This window comes from Podarcis melisellensis, assembly GCF_964234715.1.
Source record: "Podarcis melisellensis genome assembly, chromosome: 13".
Lineage (NCBI taxonomy): Eukaryota > Metazoa > Chordata > Lepidosauria > Squamata > Lacertidae > Podarcis > Podarcis melisellensis.
The window spans coordinates 40527334-40543019 of record NC_138545.1 but is presented as its reverse complement, the minus strand read 5'-3'; the positions used below and the strand labels follow the sequence as shown (position 1 = coordinate 40543019).

At 45.4% G+C, this 15686-nt stretch overlaps 1 protein-coding gene and 1 long non-coding RNA gene across 7 annotated transcripts in view; one reads left to right on the top strand and one right to left on the bottom strand.

Annotated features, from left to right (window-relative positions):
• LOC309354399 overlaps window positions 1-15686 on the top strand; it is a 266088-nt gene that overhangs the window by 194951 nt on the left and 55451 nt on the right. The window lies entirely within an intron of this gene.
• The window catches only part of FMNL1 (formin like 1), a 105692-nt gene that overhangs the window by 57162 nt on the left and 32844 nt on the right, over window positions 1-15686 (bottom strand). For all 6 annotated transcript variants that reach the window (XM_081883836.1, XM_081883837.1, XM_081883838.1 and 3 more), the window contains exons 2-3: window positions 8593-8676; window positions 561-644 (exon numbers count right to left, since the gene is read on the bottom strand). In XM_081883836.1, coding sequence (XP_081739962.1) covers window positions 561-644; window positions 8593-8676 — 168 coding nt within the window. The remainder of the gene's footprint in view (window positions 1-560; window positions 645-8592; window positions 8677-15686) is intronic.

The window sequence follows — 15686 nt, the reverse complement described above, 5'->3', positions numbered from 1 at the left end:
TGTTTAAAAAACCCTTATTCCCCTCTCCCAGAGCTAAAATTCTTGGAGTGCTTTAATAACCAAATCCTCTTCCCAAGGAGCTCTGGAGTACATTTCCAAGCACAATTCAAAGTGTTGGCACTGACGTTTAAAGCCCTAAACAGCCTCGGTCCTGTATACCTGAAGGAGCGTCTCCACCCCCATCATTCTGCCTGGACACTGAGGTCCAGTGCCAAGGGCCTTCTGGCAGGTCCCTCACTGCAAGAAGCCAAGTTACAGGGAACCAGGCAGAGGGCCTTCTTGGTAGTGGCACCCGCCCTGTGGGACGCCCTCCCACCAGATGTCAAAGAGAAAAACAACTACCAGACTTTTAGAAGACATCTGAAGGCAGCCCTGTTTAGAGAAGCTTTTAATGTTTAATAGACTATTGTACTTTAATATTCTGTTGGAAGCTGCCCAGAGTGACTGGGGAAACCCAGCCAGATGGGCTATTATAACGCTGGGTAGGAGGACAAGCTGGAAAGGAAATCAGGGGACAGCATAGAATACGATTATGGTTGCATCGTCCAGTTTGAAGTCACCTTTCCGCTGAATGCACCCGTGTCTAGATAGCTCTTCAGTTTCTGGATGTAGGCAGAAGGTGGGTTCTTGACCTGAAACCTTTCCTGCGGAAAGAGTAACAAAAAGAAGAACAAGGCAGGCTTTATCGAATTGCAGGTGGGCATTTCAGAGCTGCCTCTAAAGGCACAAACATACTGTGAGAACACGAACGAGGGACTAACTCAAACGGCAGATATTTAGGCCAGCAGACTAGACAACACCCAACACCAGGTGTCTCCCTGCAGAGATACTGCAGCGGTTTCTGGGCCCAAACATCGGCATACAGTGGTACCTCGGGTTACAGACGCTTCAGGTTACAGGCTCCGCCAACCCAGAAATAGTATATCGGGTTAAGAACTTTGCTTCAGGATGAGAACAGAAATTGTGCTCTGGCGGCGCGGCAGCAGCAGGAGGCCCCATTAGCTAAAGTGGTACCTCAGGTTAAGAACACTTTCAGGTTAAGAACGGACCTCCAGAACGAATTAAGTTGTTAACCTGAGGTACCACTGTACTACAGTTGCTAGGCAAACATAGGTAAAAGGTAAAGGACCCCTGGACGGTTACGTCCAGTCAAAGGTGATTATGGGGTTGTGGCTCTCATCTCACTTTCAGGCCGAGGGAGCCGGCGTTTGCCCACAGACAGCTTTCCAGGTCATGTGGCCAGAAGGACTAAACTGCTTCTGGAGCAATGGGACACCGTGATGGAAACCAGAGCGTATGGAAACGGCATTTACCTTCCCGCCACAGCGGTACCTATTTATCTACTTGCACTGTTGTGCTTTCAAACTGCTAGTGTCAGAGTCACCCGTTTGGTCCCAGCTCACAAGAGACCCAACTCCGATCCGGTTTATTTACAGAAAGTCTTTATTGAAGATCATGGTTGCATTTACACTCCATCTCTGTGACTCTACATCTGTACCGTTAGATCGTTGAAGTCCCCTCTGAATCTGTCCCGCCTCGGCACCAATTTAAGAGGCTAGCCCTGGACCACCTCTTCCTCTCCTTCCTTTTCCGCAGGGTCTTTCTGCCCCCCTGAGTTCCCCCTCTCCGGGACTCGCCCGAGGCTGAATCCTCTGACGCCTCTGCCCCCCTCCTTCTCGCTTTAGGGCCGGGCTCCTCCCCAGGGCTCTCCTCACTTCCGCGCGCCTCTACCTTTGAACTTGGCGCGCGTACGTTGCTCCTGACCTTTCTCTTGACCGCTACACTGCTCTCGGTGCTGCTCTCCACCCCTTCCGGCTGAGCGCCCTGCTCCGATCTCCTTCCCCTGTCTCTTTCCTGCTCTGCTCCCTCTGACACACTTGTAACTCCACCCCCTTCACTCCGTTCCGGCTGAGAAGCCGGCTCCTGCCTCCGACCCCCACTGGGGCTTCTCCCTTCTCTCCCCTGCTCCTCACTGTTTCCCCCTTGTCCCCCTTTCAGTCTGGCCAGGGGAGCCCCCTTTTGGGAATCCTCTGACTCACTGGTCAGACTCATGGAGAACCTTTGGGCATCGTCATCCTCCTCCTCATCTCTCTGGGATTCTTCCCCCTCGCTCTCTGTCTCCTCCCCCATCTGCTCTTCTCTCCCTGAAACCCTGACAGCTAGGTTGGCAGGAGCTGGTACAGAGCAACAGTTCACCCCCGTCACGGGGATTCGAACCGCCGACCTTCTGATCGGCAAGCCCAAGAGACTCAGTGGTTTAAACCACAGCGCCACCCATGTCCCTGCGAAAAGCCGTACAACTCTACACAACTCTACACATGCCATCTCCCCACAACCTGGTAAAAGCTTCTAGTCCTGTGCAGAAAGCCGCTAGCAGCTCTTCCTCCCATGACGACTGTGTTGCACCACCATCCTTGTGTTGCACAAGAAGGACTGTGTATGTACTGTGACTATCAACTGATCTCCTCACCTTGTTTATTCCCTAAGCATTGAGTTAAGCAATGCTGTGTTTTGTTTTGTTTTGTTTTGTTTTAGAACAGGGCTAAACTTTTTAACCCCACTCTAAGTCCCACAAAGTCCCACAAACATGAGAGACTTAGGGTTAGTCCCCACTTCCACATGTCTCACACCTAGAAAGCACGAGTCCACTTGCCATTGCCCTAGTGCTTTGCTCTGGAAAACTCATTCCTTAGTACTAAATCGGAACGAATGGAAATCCACTCACTGAAAACTTGATTGCTGTTTGTTCCGATTCAGCACTAAAGAGCAGGTTTTCACGGGGAAGGGGGTGGGAGCAGCAGGGCAAATGGAAGTATGGGTGAGCCATACTGTCAACTCTTTGTGAGAAGTATACCAACTCAGGTTCTCATGCAGAGCCTTTATTCTGAAACAGTTCCCATGTGGGGTGGGGATTAAAAATAAAATTTGGAGAGGCAACCCATCATGTCCAAGAGATTCCTTCAAATGCCCACAACTCAAAGCACAAACTTTAAAGCACCAAACTTAATTGTATGTTGACCTCTGCTCAAGCCTCATTTTTCTTGTCACAACATTAGCCGATTTCAATCCCTAGCTTTTCGTGAAATGTTCTGTTAATTTTCTACTGTGGCTCGCTGTGATGGTGATTTTTGAATAATCATTGCTTTTAATATATGTGGTTTTAATATATTTGGTAAACTGCCCTGGAATGTGGGCGGTATGTAAATCTTTTAAAGTGAATACATAGTTTATTTTTTTCTTAAATTTGAAACGATAAATACCCGCCATTCCATGTTTCTATTACAACAGAGTAACATAGTCTCTTAGATACAAATTCTGACTGCTATTCCAAACAAATCGCTCTCGGATAAATCCGCCAGTTAACAAGGAAGATGCCAACCTGGACAGTTGCTGCTGTTTTTGTTAATATAACAAATATTATTTTAGTAATTATCGTTTTAGTATTATTATTTTAGGACCAGTTGCCAGAAGCATTTTTTTTTATGAAGCAACTTTTTTTACTTTTGGGGGGATTCTCCAAACCAAATAATCCATGAGGATTCTGTATAAATTTGTTTTGTATATTCTGGCTTGTGAAATTTCAAACAGATTTTGGGGCAGAAAGACAGGTGGAGGAGAGCTATTCCACACATGCAGCTAATAAGGCGACAGCAGCCATTTTAAGCAGCCTGGAGCTTGCTTGCCCCTGGAAATATGAATGAAGAACGGCAGTTGGAGTAAACTGATTAAAGATGGATGCCACTTTCTTCCCCGACAGCTTTGAAACTCTGAGGCCGTGAAGGGTTTAAGTCACATGGTAGTGCTCCTGTGCCGTTTCTGTTCATTTTAATGGGGCTTGTGCAGGATAGCATCCTAGCAGGTTGTGCCTGTGGATCTGATCTGTGTGCTTCCCTCCGCATTGACTTTTATACTAGGTCGTGCCTGTGGATCTGATCTGTGTGCTTCCCTCCGCATTGACTTTTATACTAGGTCGTGCCTGTGGATCTGATCTGTGTGCTTCCCTCCACATTGACTTTTATACTAGGTCGTGCCTGGGTATCTGATCTGTGTGCTTCCCTCCGCATTGACTTTTATACTAGGTCGTGCCTGGGTATCTGATCTGTGCGCTTAATAATAATAATAACATTAGTAATTCCTTTGTATTGACTTTTATAGTAGCTTGTGTCTGCAGATCTGATCTGTGTGCTTCCCTCCGCATTGACTTTTATAGCACCTGAGGCAGCTTAAGCTAACCTTGCCACACGGTAGGGCCCCTTCTCTGTTTTCTGCCTTCCTCAGGCACTCCCCATTTCCTACCACCGGCCCCTCGCGCTCCCTTCCCCTCGTTTCTCCACAGCCACACTCACACATACAGTTGCACACTTTTTTCTTAGCAAATAAAACAGCCGCGAGGAGGAAACTGGTCGTTTCCCCACACTCCTTGCCACATCCTACGCAATTCCGGAGAGACCAACTCTTTCCCTCCTCGTCCGTCACTCAGTGGCGCATGCTGCGAATCACAACGCACAGCGGCCAGTCCCAAGGGTGACATAGGGCCTTGTGACCCGTTTTCGCTCGAGCGCCAAGCAGCGAGTCGAGGACAGGGCTGCCTTCTCCTTCCGCGCTGCCCACTCACTCAGCAAACACCTTGAGATTGCCAGGAGTTTCTATTTCAGATGCCACATCCCCTGTGGCAGAGCTGTCTTCGCAGATCTGTGAAGGGCTGAATCCCACACAGACATCTGCACAGCTCACATGAGTCACTCCTCTCCCCTTTTTTCCCTGTCTTCTCGGCATCATTCACAAGCCTGTTCCTTTATTAAGCGAGAAATATATAACTTCACAGCATGAACGGGTGCCATATTTTCTCTCTCTGCCAGCAGCTCCTGCTGAAAAGTGACCCTGCCTTTGAACAACTTGTTCCTGGATCTTTAGAAAAAGGAGAGGATAACTCTTAGGCTCGAGATAGAATATTTTTTGGGAGGTGCACATCTCTCCAGAGCAGGGGTCAGAAAACTTTTTCAGCCGTGGGCTGATCCACTGTCCCTCAGACCTTGTGGTGGGCTGGACTATGTTTTTATTTGGGGGGGGGGTGAACGAATTTCTATGCCCCACAAATAACCCAGAGATGCATTTTAAATACAGTGGTACCTCGGGTCACATACGCTTCAGGTTACAGACTCCGCTAACCCAGAAATAGTGCTTCAGGTTAAGAACTTTACCTCAGGATGAGAACAGAAATTGTGCTCTGGCGGCACGGCAGCAGCAGGAGGCCCCATTAGCTAAAGTGGTGCTTCAGGTTAAGAACAGTTTCAGGTTAAGAACAGACCTCCGGAACGAATTAAGTACAGTGGTACCTCGGGTTAAGTACTTAATTTGTTCCGGAGGTCCCTTCTTAACCTGAAGCACCACTTTAGCTAATGGAGCCTCCTGCTGCCGCCACGCTACTGGAGCTTGATTTCTGTTCTCATTCTGAAGCAAAGTTCTTAACCCGAGGTACTATTTCTGGGTTAGCGGAGTCTGTAACCTGAAGCATATGTAACCTGAGGTACCACTGTACTTAACCTGAGGTACCACTGTAAAAGGACACATTCTACTCATGTAAAAACATGCTGATTCCCAGACTGTCCACAGGCCAGATTGAGAAGGCAATTGCGCCGCATCTGGCGCCGGGCCTTAGGTTGCCTACCCCTGGCCCAGAGAGACAAAGACAGTTTGATAGAAGGAATCACTGCTTGCGGTGCAGACACCCCCACTTCTGTCCGTGGCCAAACAAAGCCCATTTGACCAAAGGCAATGTTGGAAGAAAATAAATGTGTGTGCGCTTTGTGGAGAACTGGCCCCTCTCTCAAAACACATCCCCTCTCCCTATAACCTTATGGGACTTGTGACTTCTGCTCTGGTATAAAAATAGGTGGAGTTTAGCTGGAAAAAATAGCCCATAAATTACATGTTGCCAAAAGGCTTGGGAGACCCCCAAAAATTATCTGCTGTTTGGCGGATTATTATCATATATACAACAAATGCATACACACAAGACTCCCTTCTCCAGGGCATAATGTGAAATTTGGCTTTCCTAATGAGTTTAAGTACAGTGGTACCTCGGTTTCCGAACGTAATCCGTTCTAGAAGACCATTCAACTTTCAAAACGTTTGAAAACTGAGGTGCAAAGGGCGGCCTGCAAATTCAAGAGAGAAAACTGAAGAAGAAAACACTCAGCGGAAGCCGTTCGACTTCCAAGGCGCGTTCAAAAACGGAAGCATTTACACCCGGGCTTTCGGTGTTCGAAAACCGAAGCGTTCGACTTCTGAGACGTTCAAAAACCGAGGTACCAATGTACTCTACTTACCAAATTTAAATCTCTGCCAGATATATTGCGTTGCTTATTGCTTTGTATTTGTACTTCTGCTATTTTTGCCGTTTTGCTTTGACTTACCTCAATGAAAAGTTTTTGTTTTGTTTTAAATGATAGAATCTCTCTAAAATTGGTGTGTACCAAAATACTAAATGCAAGAGTTGGCATGCACCCCCTTACCTGCAATGCAGCGAGTCTGATTCTTCCTGCCATTGTATTGCAAAAGACAGACGTACCCTCCAAATCAAATGCTGATTTAAAGCTCAACTTTGACTCTCCCTCATGCCAGTTAGAGCTGCTTGCAGCCAGCTTCTGACAGACAGAGACAGAAAGAGCTTTCCCTGAACTTGGTCCTGACAAGAATCTTGCTTATCTGGAACGAAAGTGCAGTAGGCACTTCTGCAGGTGTCTCACCACTCATGTCTAACTCTGGACTAATTTGGTGGTAATTAATAATAATAATTAAAAAAAACTAATACAGTGGTACTTTGGTTCTCAAGCACCTTGGTTCTCAAACAACTTGGAACCCAAACACTGAAAATCCAGAAGTAAGTGTTCCAGTTTGCAAACTGTCTTCAGAAGCCGAACGTGCTGTTTTGAGTGTTATGCTTCTGATTCGAGTGCCACGCTTCTGTTTTTAGTGTTACGCTGAGGTCTATCTGTTTTTGCTATTTATTTTGCGCTTTTGTTTTTGCAGCTCCTTTGTGACTGTGTGGAACCCAGTTCAGCTACTGATTGTGCTGCAGTCACACAATCAATCATTGTTTATTGCTTTCATTTTATGGATGAATGGTCTTGTTAGATAGTAAAATTCATGTTAAATTGCTGTTTGAGGGATTGTTTTTAAAAGTCTGGAACGGATTGATCCGTTTTGCATTACTTTCTATGGGAAAGCGTGCCTTGGTTTTGGAATGCTTTGGTTTTGGAACGGACTTCCGGAACGGATTAAGCTTGAGATCCGAGGCACCACCATATGGGAAACTGGAAAGAAGTGGCGTCTGCATGCATGGTGGTGGTGCTGGCAAATCCTGCATGTTTTTATGAAATCCTTCAGCGCTCCCCCAAGTCCCTATAACATTATTATGAGCTCAAAATCTATTGCCAGACTGCAGCAAGAATACTATTAGCCCAAAGATGGAAGCAAGAAGAAATGCCAACAAAAGAAGAGTGGCAAATAAAACTGATGGGCTACGCCGAGCTGGCGAGACTTACGGGGAAAATTCGGAACCAGCAGGACCAGACTTTCCTAAAGGACTGGGAAAAAATTATGTTGTCTTTGAAAGACAACTGTAATTACAGTGGTACCTCAGGTTAAGAACTTAATTTGTTCTGTAGGTCCATTCTTAACCTGAAACTGTTCTTAACCTAAGGTACCACTTTAGCTAATGTGGCCTCCCGCTGCCGCCGTGTGATTTCTGTTCTCATCCTGAGGTAAAGTTCTTAACCCGAGGTACTATTTCTGGGTTAGCGGAGTCTGTAACCTGAAGCATCTGTAACCCAAGGTACCACTGTACTTAACATCGCCTATAGGGTTGCAAGAAGTTTTGTAAGGAGGACTATCCAAATTATTGTGAGAAGTACTAAGATGAGCTGATTGGATTTAAAACAATAAAGTGCATAATTAGAAAGGAACTTAGAAAACCATTAGAAGGGTTGATGGAAGTCCTAGGCCATGGTAGCCAAGGATTCGTTACGCTGTGTTGGACATGTTGTGTTGGAAAATTTGTGTAAAATTTAATGATAATCATTTCAAAACCGAAAACCAAAATCTATTGCCAGAATTTTAAGGTGGTCATGAAAACCGCAGAGCAGGGACAAACTGGACCATGGTGGTATGTGCCGTTTTCTATTCCTCAACTCTGAGAGCTACGGCTGTTTAAGGCCGATTCACAATGCAACATATAGAATTACCGTATTTTTCGTCCTATAGGGCGCACCGGCCCATAGGACGCACCTCGTTTTTTTGGGGAGGGGGAATAAATAAAAAATATATATTTCCGCCCCCCCCCAGCCGTGGCTGCCGCCCCAAGCCTTGCGGACACTCCGGATAGCTTCCTGAAGCCTGAAGAGCGAGAGGGGTTGGTGCGCACTGACCCCGCTCGCTCTCCAGGCTTCAGCGAAAGCCTGCATTTGCCCCATAGGACGCACACACATTTCCCCTTCATTTTGGGAGGGGGAAAAGTGTGTCCTATGGGGCGAAAAATACGGTACTTAGAAAAGAAAAGAAAAGAAAAGAATGGCCACTCTGGTCTTTTACCTGGTCACAGATCAACTCCCATTTCTTTTCGTTGTCATACTGGCTCAGTAGCTTCATTTTGTCTGGCGGCAAGTTCATGGAATTCTAAAGGACAAGAAGGAAATAAAAAAATGACTATATTACAGATGCGGTCAGTATATAAGATGCACCTTTTAACCACTCTGAAGGTTTAATAAAAGCTGCAAATAACAACTGAAGAGGGAGAATTCAGAACAGAGCTGATGATGGAAGCAAGGCAAAGCACTTATTTAACTTTTCTCCCCTCTTTCTAAAGCAATAGAGAACGCTTCAATATCGGTGTTTTTCTCAAAGAAGGATACTGTTTGGTCATGCATCTATTCCCAAGAATTTAGACTCCCCCCCCCCCTTTCTATACTGATTTTTTCTGTCTGCAGCTACAGCGGCAAGAATGTAATGTGCCCCAAAATGGAAAGAATAAGAAGTCCCGACGAAAGAAGAATGGATACAAAAACTTGTGGAACATGCAGAAATGGCGAAACTTACTGGAAATATAAGAAATCAAGATAACCAACTTCTTAATAAAAGAATGGAAAATGTTTATTGCATATTTACAAACAAATTGTAAACAGGTAAGAACATTGGCAGGGATATTGTAATAACCTTCAGTTTTATAGGAGTATACATTCAAAGTAGATGAATAAATGATCAGGTTATGTTAATTTGGAATATGCAGGAAATATAAAAAATAAATTCCAGGAACAGCAGAAAGAGGGGGAAGGAAGTCGAGTTTCAAAATGTTGAAATATTGTAAAATTATTGAAATGTATAAAATGGAAAATAATTTTTTTTAAAAGGTACAGTGGGGAACCAATACCCAGGGCGCAATATTGCAACCTTACTAAAAACAAGCAAATCCCTCCCTTGGGATGACCCAGATCAACTACATTGTACAAAACCGAAATGCCTGAGGTGGGTGATACGAAAAGCCAGGATTCCCTAACAACACGAATACTCATGGGTTGCTAATGTTTCCCTTTCGCCACAACATACTGGAACAAAAGGGAACTCCCAGGCCCCTCAACTTGTTTGGATGAAATCAGTATGTATGTCAGTTGCACCAGGAAATTGCACGCCCATGTGATGGAAGTGGCGAGTGCTCTTGCTCAACCCAACGCCTTCCCACTTCTCCCACAGAAAGGTTAGTGGTTAGAACTCATCTCTCGACAAGGCTGCACACAGTCTCACTGTAATGCGCCAGTTCTCTTTCCTCCCCCTCCAAAAAAAAGAGGAAACGTCAAGCTGGAGAAACATTTTCCGATCACTCAGCAGCCGGTGACGGCATCCATGCGCAGGGGTTGAACCTTCGCCTTCATCACGCGACACAGACTTGCTTTGAGAGGGGAGATCTCCCATTTTTACTTTTTTATTATTCTGGCCTATTTTTTATTCCCTAGGATTGCCTGAACAGCCCTGACTTCAAGGAAAAGTAGATTCATCAAGAGCAAAGCCAAACGGCTTTGCATGATCCGACATTTGTTGTTCTTCCTGCAAAACCTAGGCTAAAAGATCAGAAAGCAGAGGGTTGTCGTTTTTTGTTTTGCTCTTTTGCAAGTTCTCAGAAGCTTACGAATTAAGATAAAGTCAGGTTGCTTGGTGGTTCATGCCTAAGGCCTCACAATAATATCCCTAGAGATATTTGCTCTTTTTCCCAGCAAACTAAGCAAGATAAATCCCAGTTTTAGCTTTTAAATGATGTAAATGTCTAAAGTATGGCAGGTAACACATGCTAGAAGCATTTCTAAGTGAAATCTGACATTATTAAAGGATATGAACACAAATATTTTGATGGATCAGGCAGGTTCCTCTTGTCCAGCATTCTGGGTTGTACTCAACCAACTGCTACTCAAAGCAGCCGTGCTGAAATTAATGACTATAACTAATTTATGTCCTTTAATTTCAATGGGCCTACTCCTGAGTAAAAGGTAGCTGAATGCAACCTCTTGTTTCCTATGCTGAAATACAAAATATGATTGTAGAAGATGACACATTTTTTCACTACTGAAGTTTTAATCAATTCAGCATTAATACCTGGGTTCAGCTGATGCTAAATATCAATATTTCTTAACATTTAAGGTATCAATGCATCTATATTTGTTATTTATAGGCATTAACAGATTCTATTTTTGAGTGTATATTTTGTACTCATCTTTAAAAAAGTTTGTAGGTCTGATTTTAAAAAGTTACTAAATTACAAAAATAAATATGTTTGGATCAGCCAGATCTCGGTAGTTGACAAATGAGATGATTGCAATCCTTAACAGGCTTACTACAGAGTAAGCCGTATTGAACTCAAGGCTGATTACTTCTGAGTAAATGCTTAAGGTTGTTCTGCAAGGTTCTCATCCCAAACCTCAGTAGCCACAATAAGGAAATGGATATGGCAGTTATTAACTGCAGTTAAGCACACATGGATAACAGAAGCAACCAAACTGAAGGAAGAATTTAAAATCTGCCGGGCAGACCCTACGACATCTCTTTTATTGCAGTGGAGCCTTTTGCACACGTCTTTCTAACCTTTTAGCATTTAAAAGCGGCCTTGGCTGTTGGGGCCTTGAGATTTTGAGAGCCTACAGGAGCCTCGTCTGGCGTACCTGTTACTATGGCAACCAGAAGAGCTGCCATATTGAAAGGGGCTGCTGGCGTTCAAGGTTACCTTGCAACCAGAAGAGCTGCCCATGTTATTACCAGCTTCACAAGGTTGTCTATCTAGCTGGTTGCAACAGGAAGACTCCTGATGCTCGCCTGAGAAAAGTCGTTCAAATCTCAGGGCTTAAAAATATGGGGTGCAGCCTCACCCCGATCTTTTTGTGGTGTTTTTGTTTTTTTAACAGTGATTTAGGCTTGGAACAAGTCCAAATCCTTAAGAGGAGTCCTGTACCTATATAGGTAGAACCAAGTGGTATTGGAAAAACACACTGCCAAACCTACATTAGCTAGAGTTACAGGAATGTGGGATCAGAGGACATTTATAAGGGAGAATCAACGAGCTGAAGGAAGGGGCGCATAACTCTTTCCACAAATGACAAATGTCAAAAGATTTTGAATAAATGGACACGTTATAGGAATTGGATAGCAGGGGGGAAGCCAACCCAAGCATCCAAATTAGAATGAATAACCTGTGCACATGGTTAAAGATTTGAAGAGAGAACAATTTGGGGGAGGGGTTAAAGGGGAGGTTGGAAGAGGGGGAAATTAGGATAAATGAGTAGGGACAAAAGTATATACTGTTATGCATAATGAACAGGAGGGTGATTTTGATGCATGTTATTGTTAGATTTTTGACTGAATGGTGTTTCTGTAAGTTATTTGACATCCCTGGATGAAAGTCTGATTATAAAGAATGGAAAAACAACAACAACCACAACAACAACAAACAACAACAACAACAACAACAATGTGTCTAGCCCTATTCTCTCTCCCCTGCCCCCTTTAAATACCACCTGCTTATTCCTCAACTGTACGACTTCTGGTCTGAAAGCCCAGCTACCGAAAAAGTCAATGAAAAATTGCTTGCAAAGAATGGGGAGGAGCCGAAGATAGAGAATGGTTTTTGGGGGGGAGGGCAATTTAATTTTCAGAATTTTTTTCATTTTGTGCAGCAAGCAAAAAAAACGTTTCGTAGTATCTAAATTAAAATGGTTAGCAGGTATACTTTGCAAAATACTGGGGGGGGGGGGACAAGAAACCAGGTGAGAAACATGGGGTGAAAATAAAGAATGACACATCAAGGAATCAACACAGGAACCATTTTACAACCTCCTCCTTTCCTATATGACCTACAGATTAAAGATGGATTTCACCCGCTGTGGCCAAGTGTATGAGGTCCATGTTGAATCCACAAAATTAGGAAGTGGAAGCTGCTTTTGCAGAAAGATGTCAACATATCTCAGGTTCTTATTTCCTTTAATTTGTGATTGGGGATCATCTAGCACAAGGCTCCCTTAGATCTTATTGAGCCAAGACATGAAAAATGGGAGTTCAAACTCTTTCCCGCCCCTCAACCTGAGGTCAAAAGCAAGAAAGGGATAAAGTGGTACCTTTGTTTTCAAACACCTTGGTTCTCAAATGCCCAAAACCCAGAAGTAAGTGTTCCAGTTTTTGAACATTTTTCAGAAGCCGAACGTCCACTGCGGCTGTCGGCTATTGTTTCCGGGGCACCTGCACCAATCAGAAGCTGCGCCTTGGTTTTTGAACATTTCGGAAGGCAAACGAACTACCGGAACAGATTAAGTTTGGTGCTTTTGTTTTTGGTCCTGGGTAAGAACCAAGTGGTCTGCAGCCATGGAAATTCTGTCAAAAGGAAAAGAGCACCCCAGTCTCCAATAGATCCAAATTTAGTGTGTTTATATGTGAGGAGGAGGCCTGTGTTTTGGAAGCCTGTGTTCCAGATCTCAGGATTTTATAGCAGTCTTCTCCACTTCCCACTGCTTCTTAAGATAAGAGGGGACACTGCTACGGCCTTGAATGGCAACACCACAATCCCTGAAATAGAGTAGACGCTCGGGTTGCGAATGTGATCCGTGCGGGATGCACGTTCACAACCCGTGTCTGCGCATGCACAAAGTGCAATTTAGCACTTATGCGCATGCGCGACCGCCAAAACCTGGAAGTAACCCGTTCCGGTACTTCTGGGTTTTGGCAGTCCGCAACCCAAAAAAATGCAACCTGAAACGTCTGCAACCCAAAGTATGACTGTACAGTGGTACCTCAGGTTAAGTACTTAATTCGTTTCGGAAGTCCATTCTTAACCTGAAACTGTTCTTAACCTGAAGCACCACTTTAGCTAATGGGGCCTCCTGCTGCCACCGCGCTGCGGGAGCACGATTTCTGTTCTCATCCTGAAGCAAAGTTCTTAACCCGAGGTATTATTTCTGGGTTAGCAGAGTCTGTAACCTGAAGCATATGTAACCTGAAGCATATGTAACCCGAGGTACCACTGTACTCAGTGCTCTCAGGTAAGATTTGGTGAGCCGTTGTTGCGTATAGCAAGCTCAATCCACTCATGTCCTTTCATAACGAATGGTTTAGAGTTGACGTCACATATCACCCAGATGTTTCCGCAGCGCACTTTAAGTCTATCATCGTCGTTTTATTTCTACGCCACCTTTCCACGAAAAGAACCAAGCTCAAAGCAGCTTGCAACAGAGGAAAAAGGAGTATGTCTCACAATCAACCATCGCATGAACAATTTCATTGCAACATAATAAACAGCAACCTAATGGCAAATAAAGCAACATGTTGGGGGGGGGAACGACACTCCGCATTTCAGTTTGCTGCTGGCATCCGTCTGTCATGAGAGACAATTTTCAGTACTATAAATATAACAATATTACATACTATTACCATTACACTTCCTGGGGACAGCAAGACCAGGCACTTTGTGAGGGATGGACCACGCAGGCTTATATCTGTTTGAAGTCAACCCTTATGTATGTTTTATGTAATAGCAAGTAGAAAGATAGCAGAAGGAGGACATGTGTAGCCTCTGCTCTTTCAGGTTTCTTGAACCTGTTTGAGTCCAGGAATGCCAAAATCCCCACTGTCAGCCACTGGCCACCTCCACAAAGTCTTTGGAACGAGCTACCAAAAGAATTATGCTGGTTGGAAATGTCGGACACAAATGGAAGAGCAGAGAATTCAGAAGGTATCAGACAGTAAGACAGCAGTGAGGTACCCACTTTATCTAAAAAGGTAAAGGACCCCTGGACGGTGAAGTCCAGTCTAAGGCGACTATGGGGTTGCAGCACTCATCTCGCTTTCAGGCCGAGGGAGCCAGCATTTGTTCACAGACAGCTTTCCGGGTCATGTGGCCAGCAGGACTAAACTGCTTCTGGCACAAGGGGACACTGTGACGGAAACCAGAGCACACAGAAACACCATTTACCTTCCTGCTGCAGCGGTACCCATTTGTCTACTTGCACTGGTGTGCTTTCAAACTGCTAGGTTGGCAGGAGCTGGGACAGAGCACCCCGTCGCAGGGATTCAAACTGCCGACCTTCTGATCAGCAAGCCCAAGAGGCTCAGTGGTTTAGACCACAGTGCCACCTGTGTCTGTCCTTACCCCTGAAGGCCAACTCTGGCAGGTGGGCTGGGCAGGGCAACCCAACACTTGACATCATTACGATGCTACATGTTTGACAGGTGGGCTGTCAGAAGTTCCTTGCGCAGTGTTCCCCATGCACCCAACAACTTTAATACAGTTTCCCCCCCCCAATACATGGTATGTGAGGGGCAGCTGCTAACTGGTGCCTTTGGAGGGTTCACACTCGTTTTTTACTTTCTCCCTCTTGCAAAGAAAACGTTTTGCCGGCAGCCTTGTGGCTTCCTTCTCCTCCATGTGGCTCAGCCTGAGTTGTGGCTAATGGACTTCCATTCTTCCAAAGGGAATATCTTGCCGAGATAGGGTGCGGAAGGGGAGGAACAAGACCTCCATGCCAAAAGGGGATGGGAAGTCAACAAAAACAGGAGAAAGGACGAAATTGTGTTCTGAATGTGTATGTTTAAAATGTTGAAACTTAATCAAATACCGTATTTTTCGCTCCATAGGGCGCACCAGACAATAGGGCGTACCTAGTTTTTAGGGGGGGAAATAAAGAAAAAATATATATTTCCCCCCCCCCAGCCCCCAGAACAAGTCCAGAAGTGCTGCTCCCAGAGCTTGCGGGGCTGGGGATGGGGGAAGCTCGAGCTTCCCCTGACCCCAGCCACCAGAACAGGCTGCTATCCACAAGCCTTCGGAGCCCAAAGGCTTGCGGATAGCAGCCTGAAGCCCAGGGAGCACAGCGGGAGTTGGTGCTGCGCTCCCCAGGCTTCAGGCTTCAGGCTGCTATCTGCAAGCCTTGGGAGCCTGGCGGGAACTCCTGCCGTGCTCAGAAGGCTTGCGGATAGCTGCCTGAAGCCTGGAGAGTGAGAGGAGTTCGTGTGCACCGACCCCTCTCGCTCTCCAGGCTTCAGCGAAAGCCTGCATTCGCTCCATAGGACGCACACACATTTCCCCTTCATTTTTGGAGGGGGAAAAGTGCGTCCTATAGATCGAAAAATACAGTATAATCGGGGGGGGGGGGAGGGAGAAT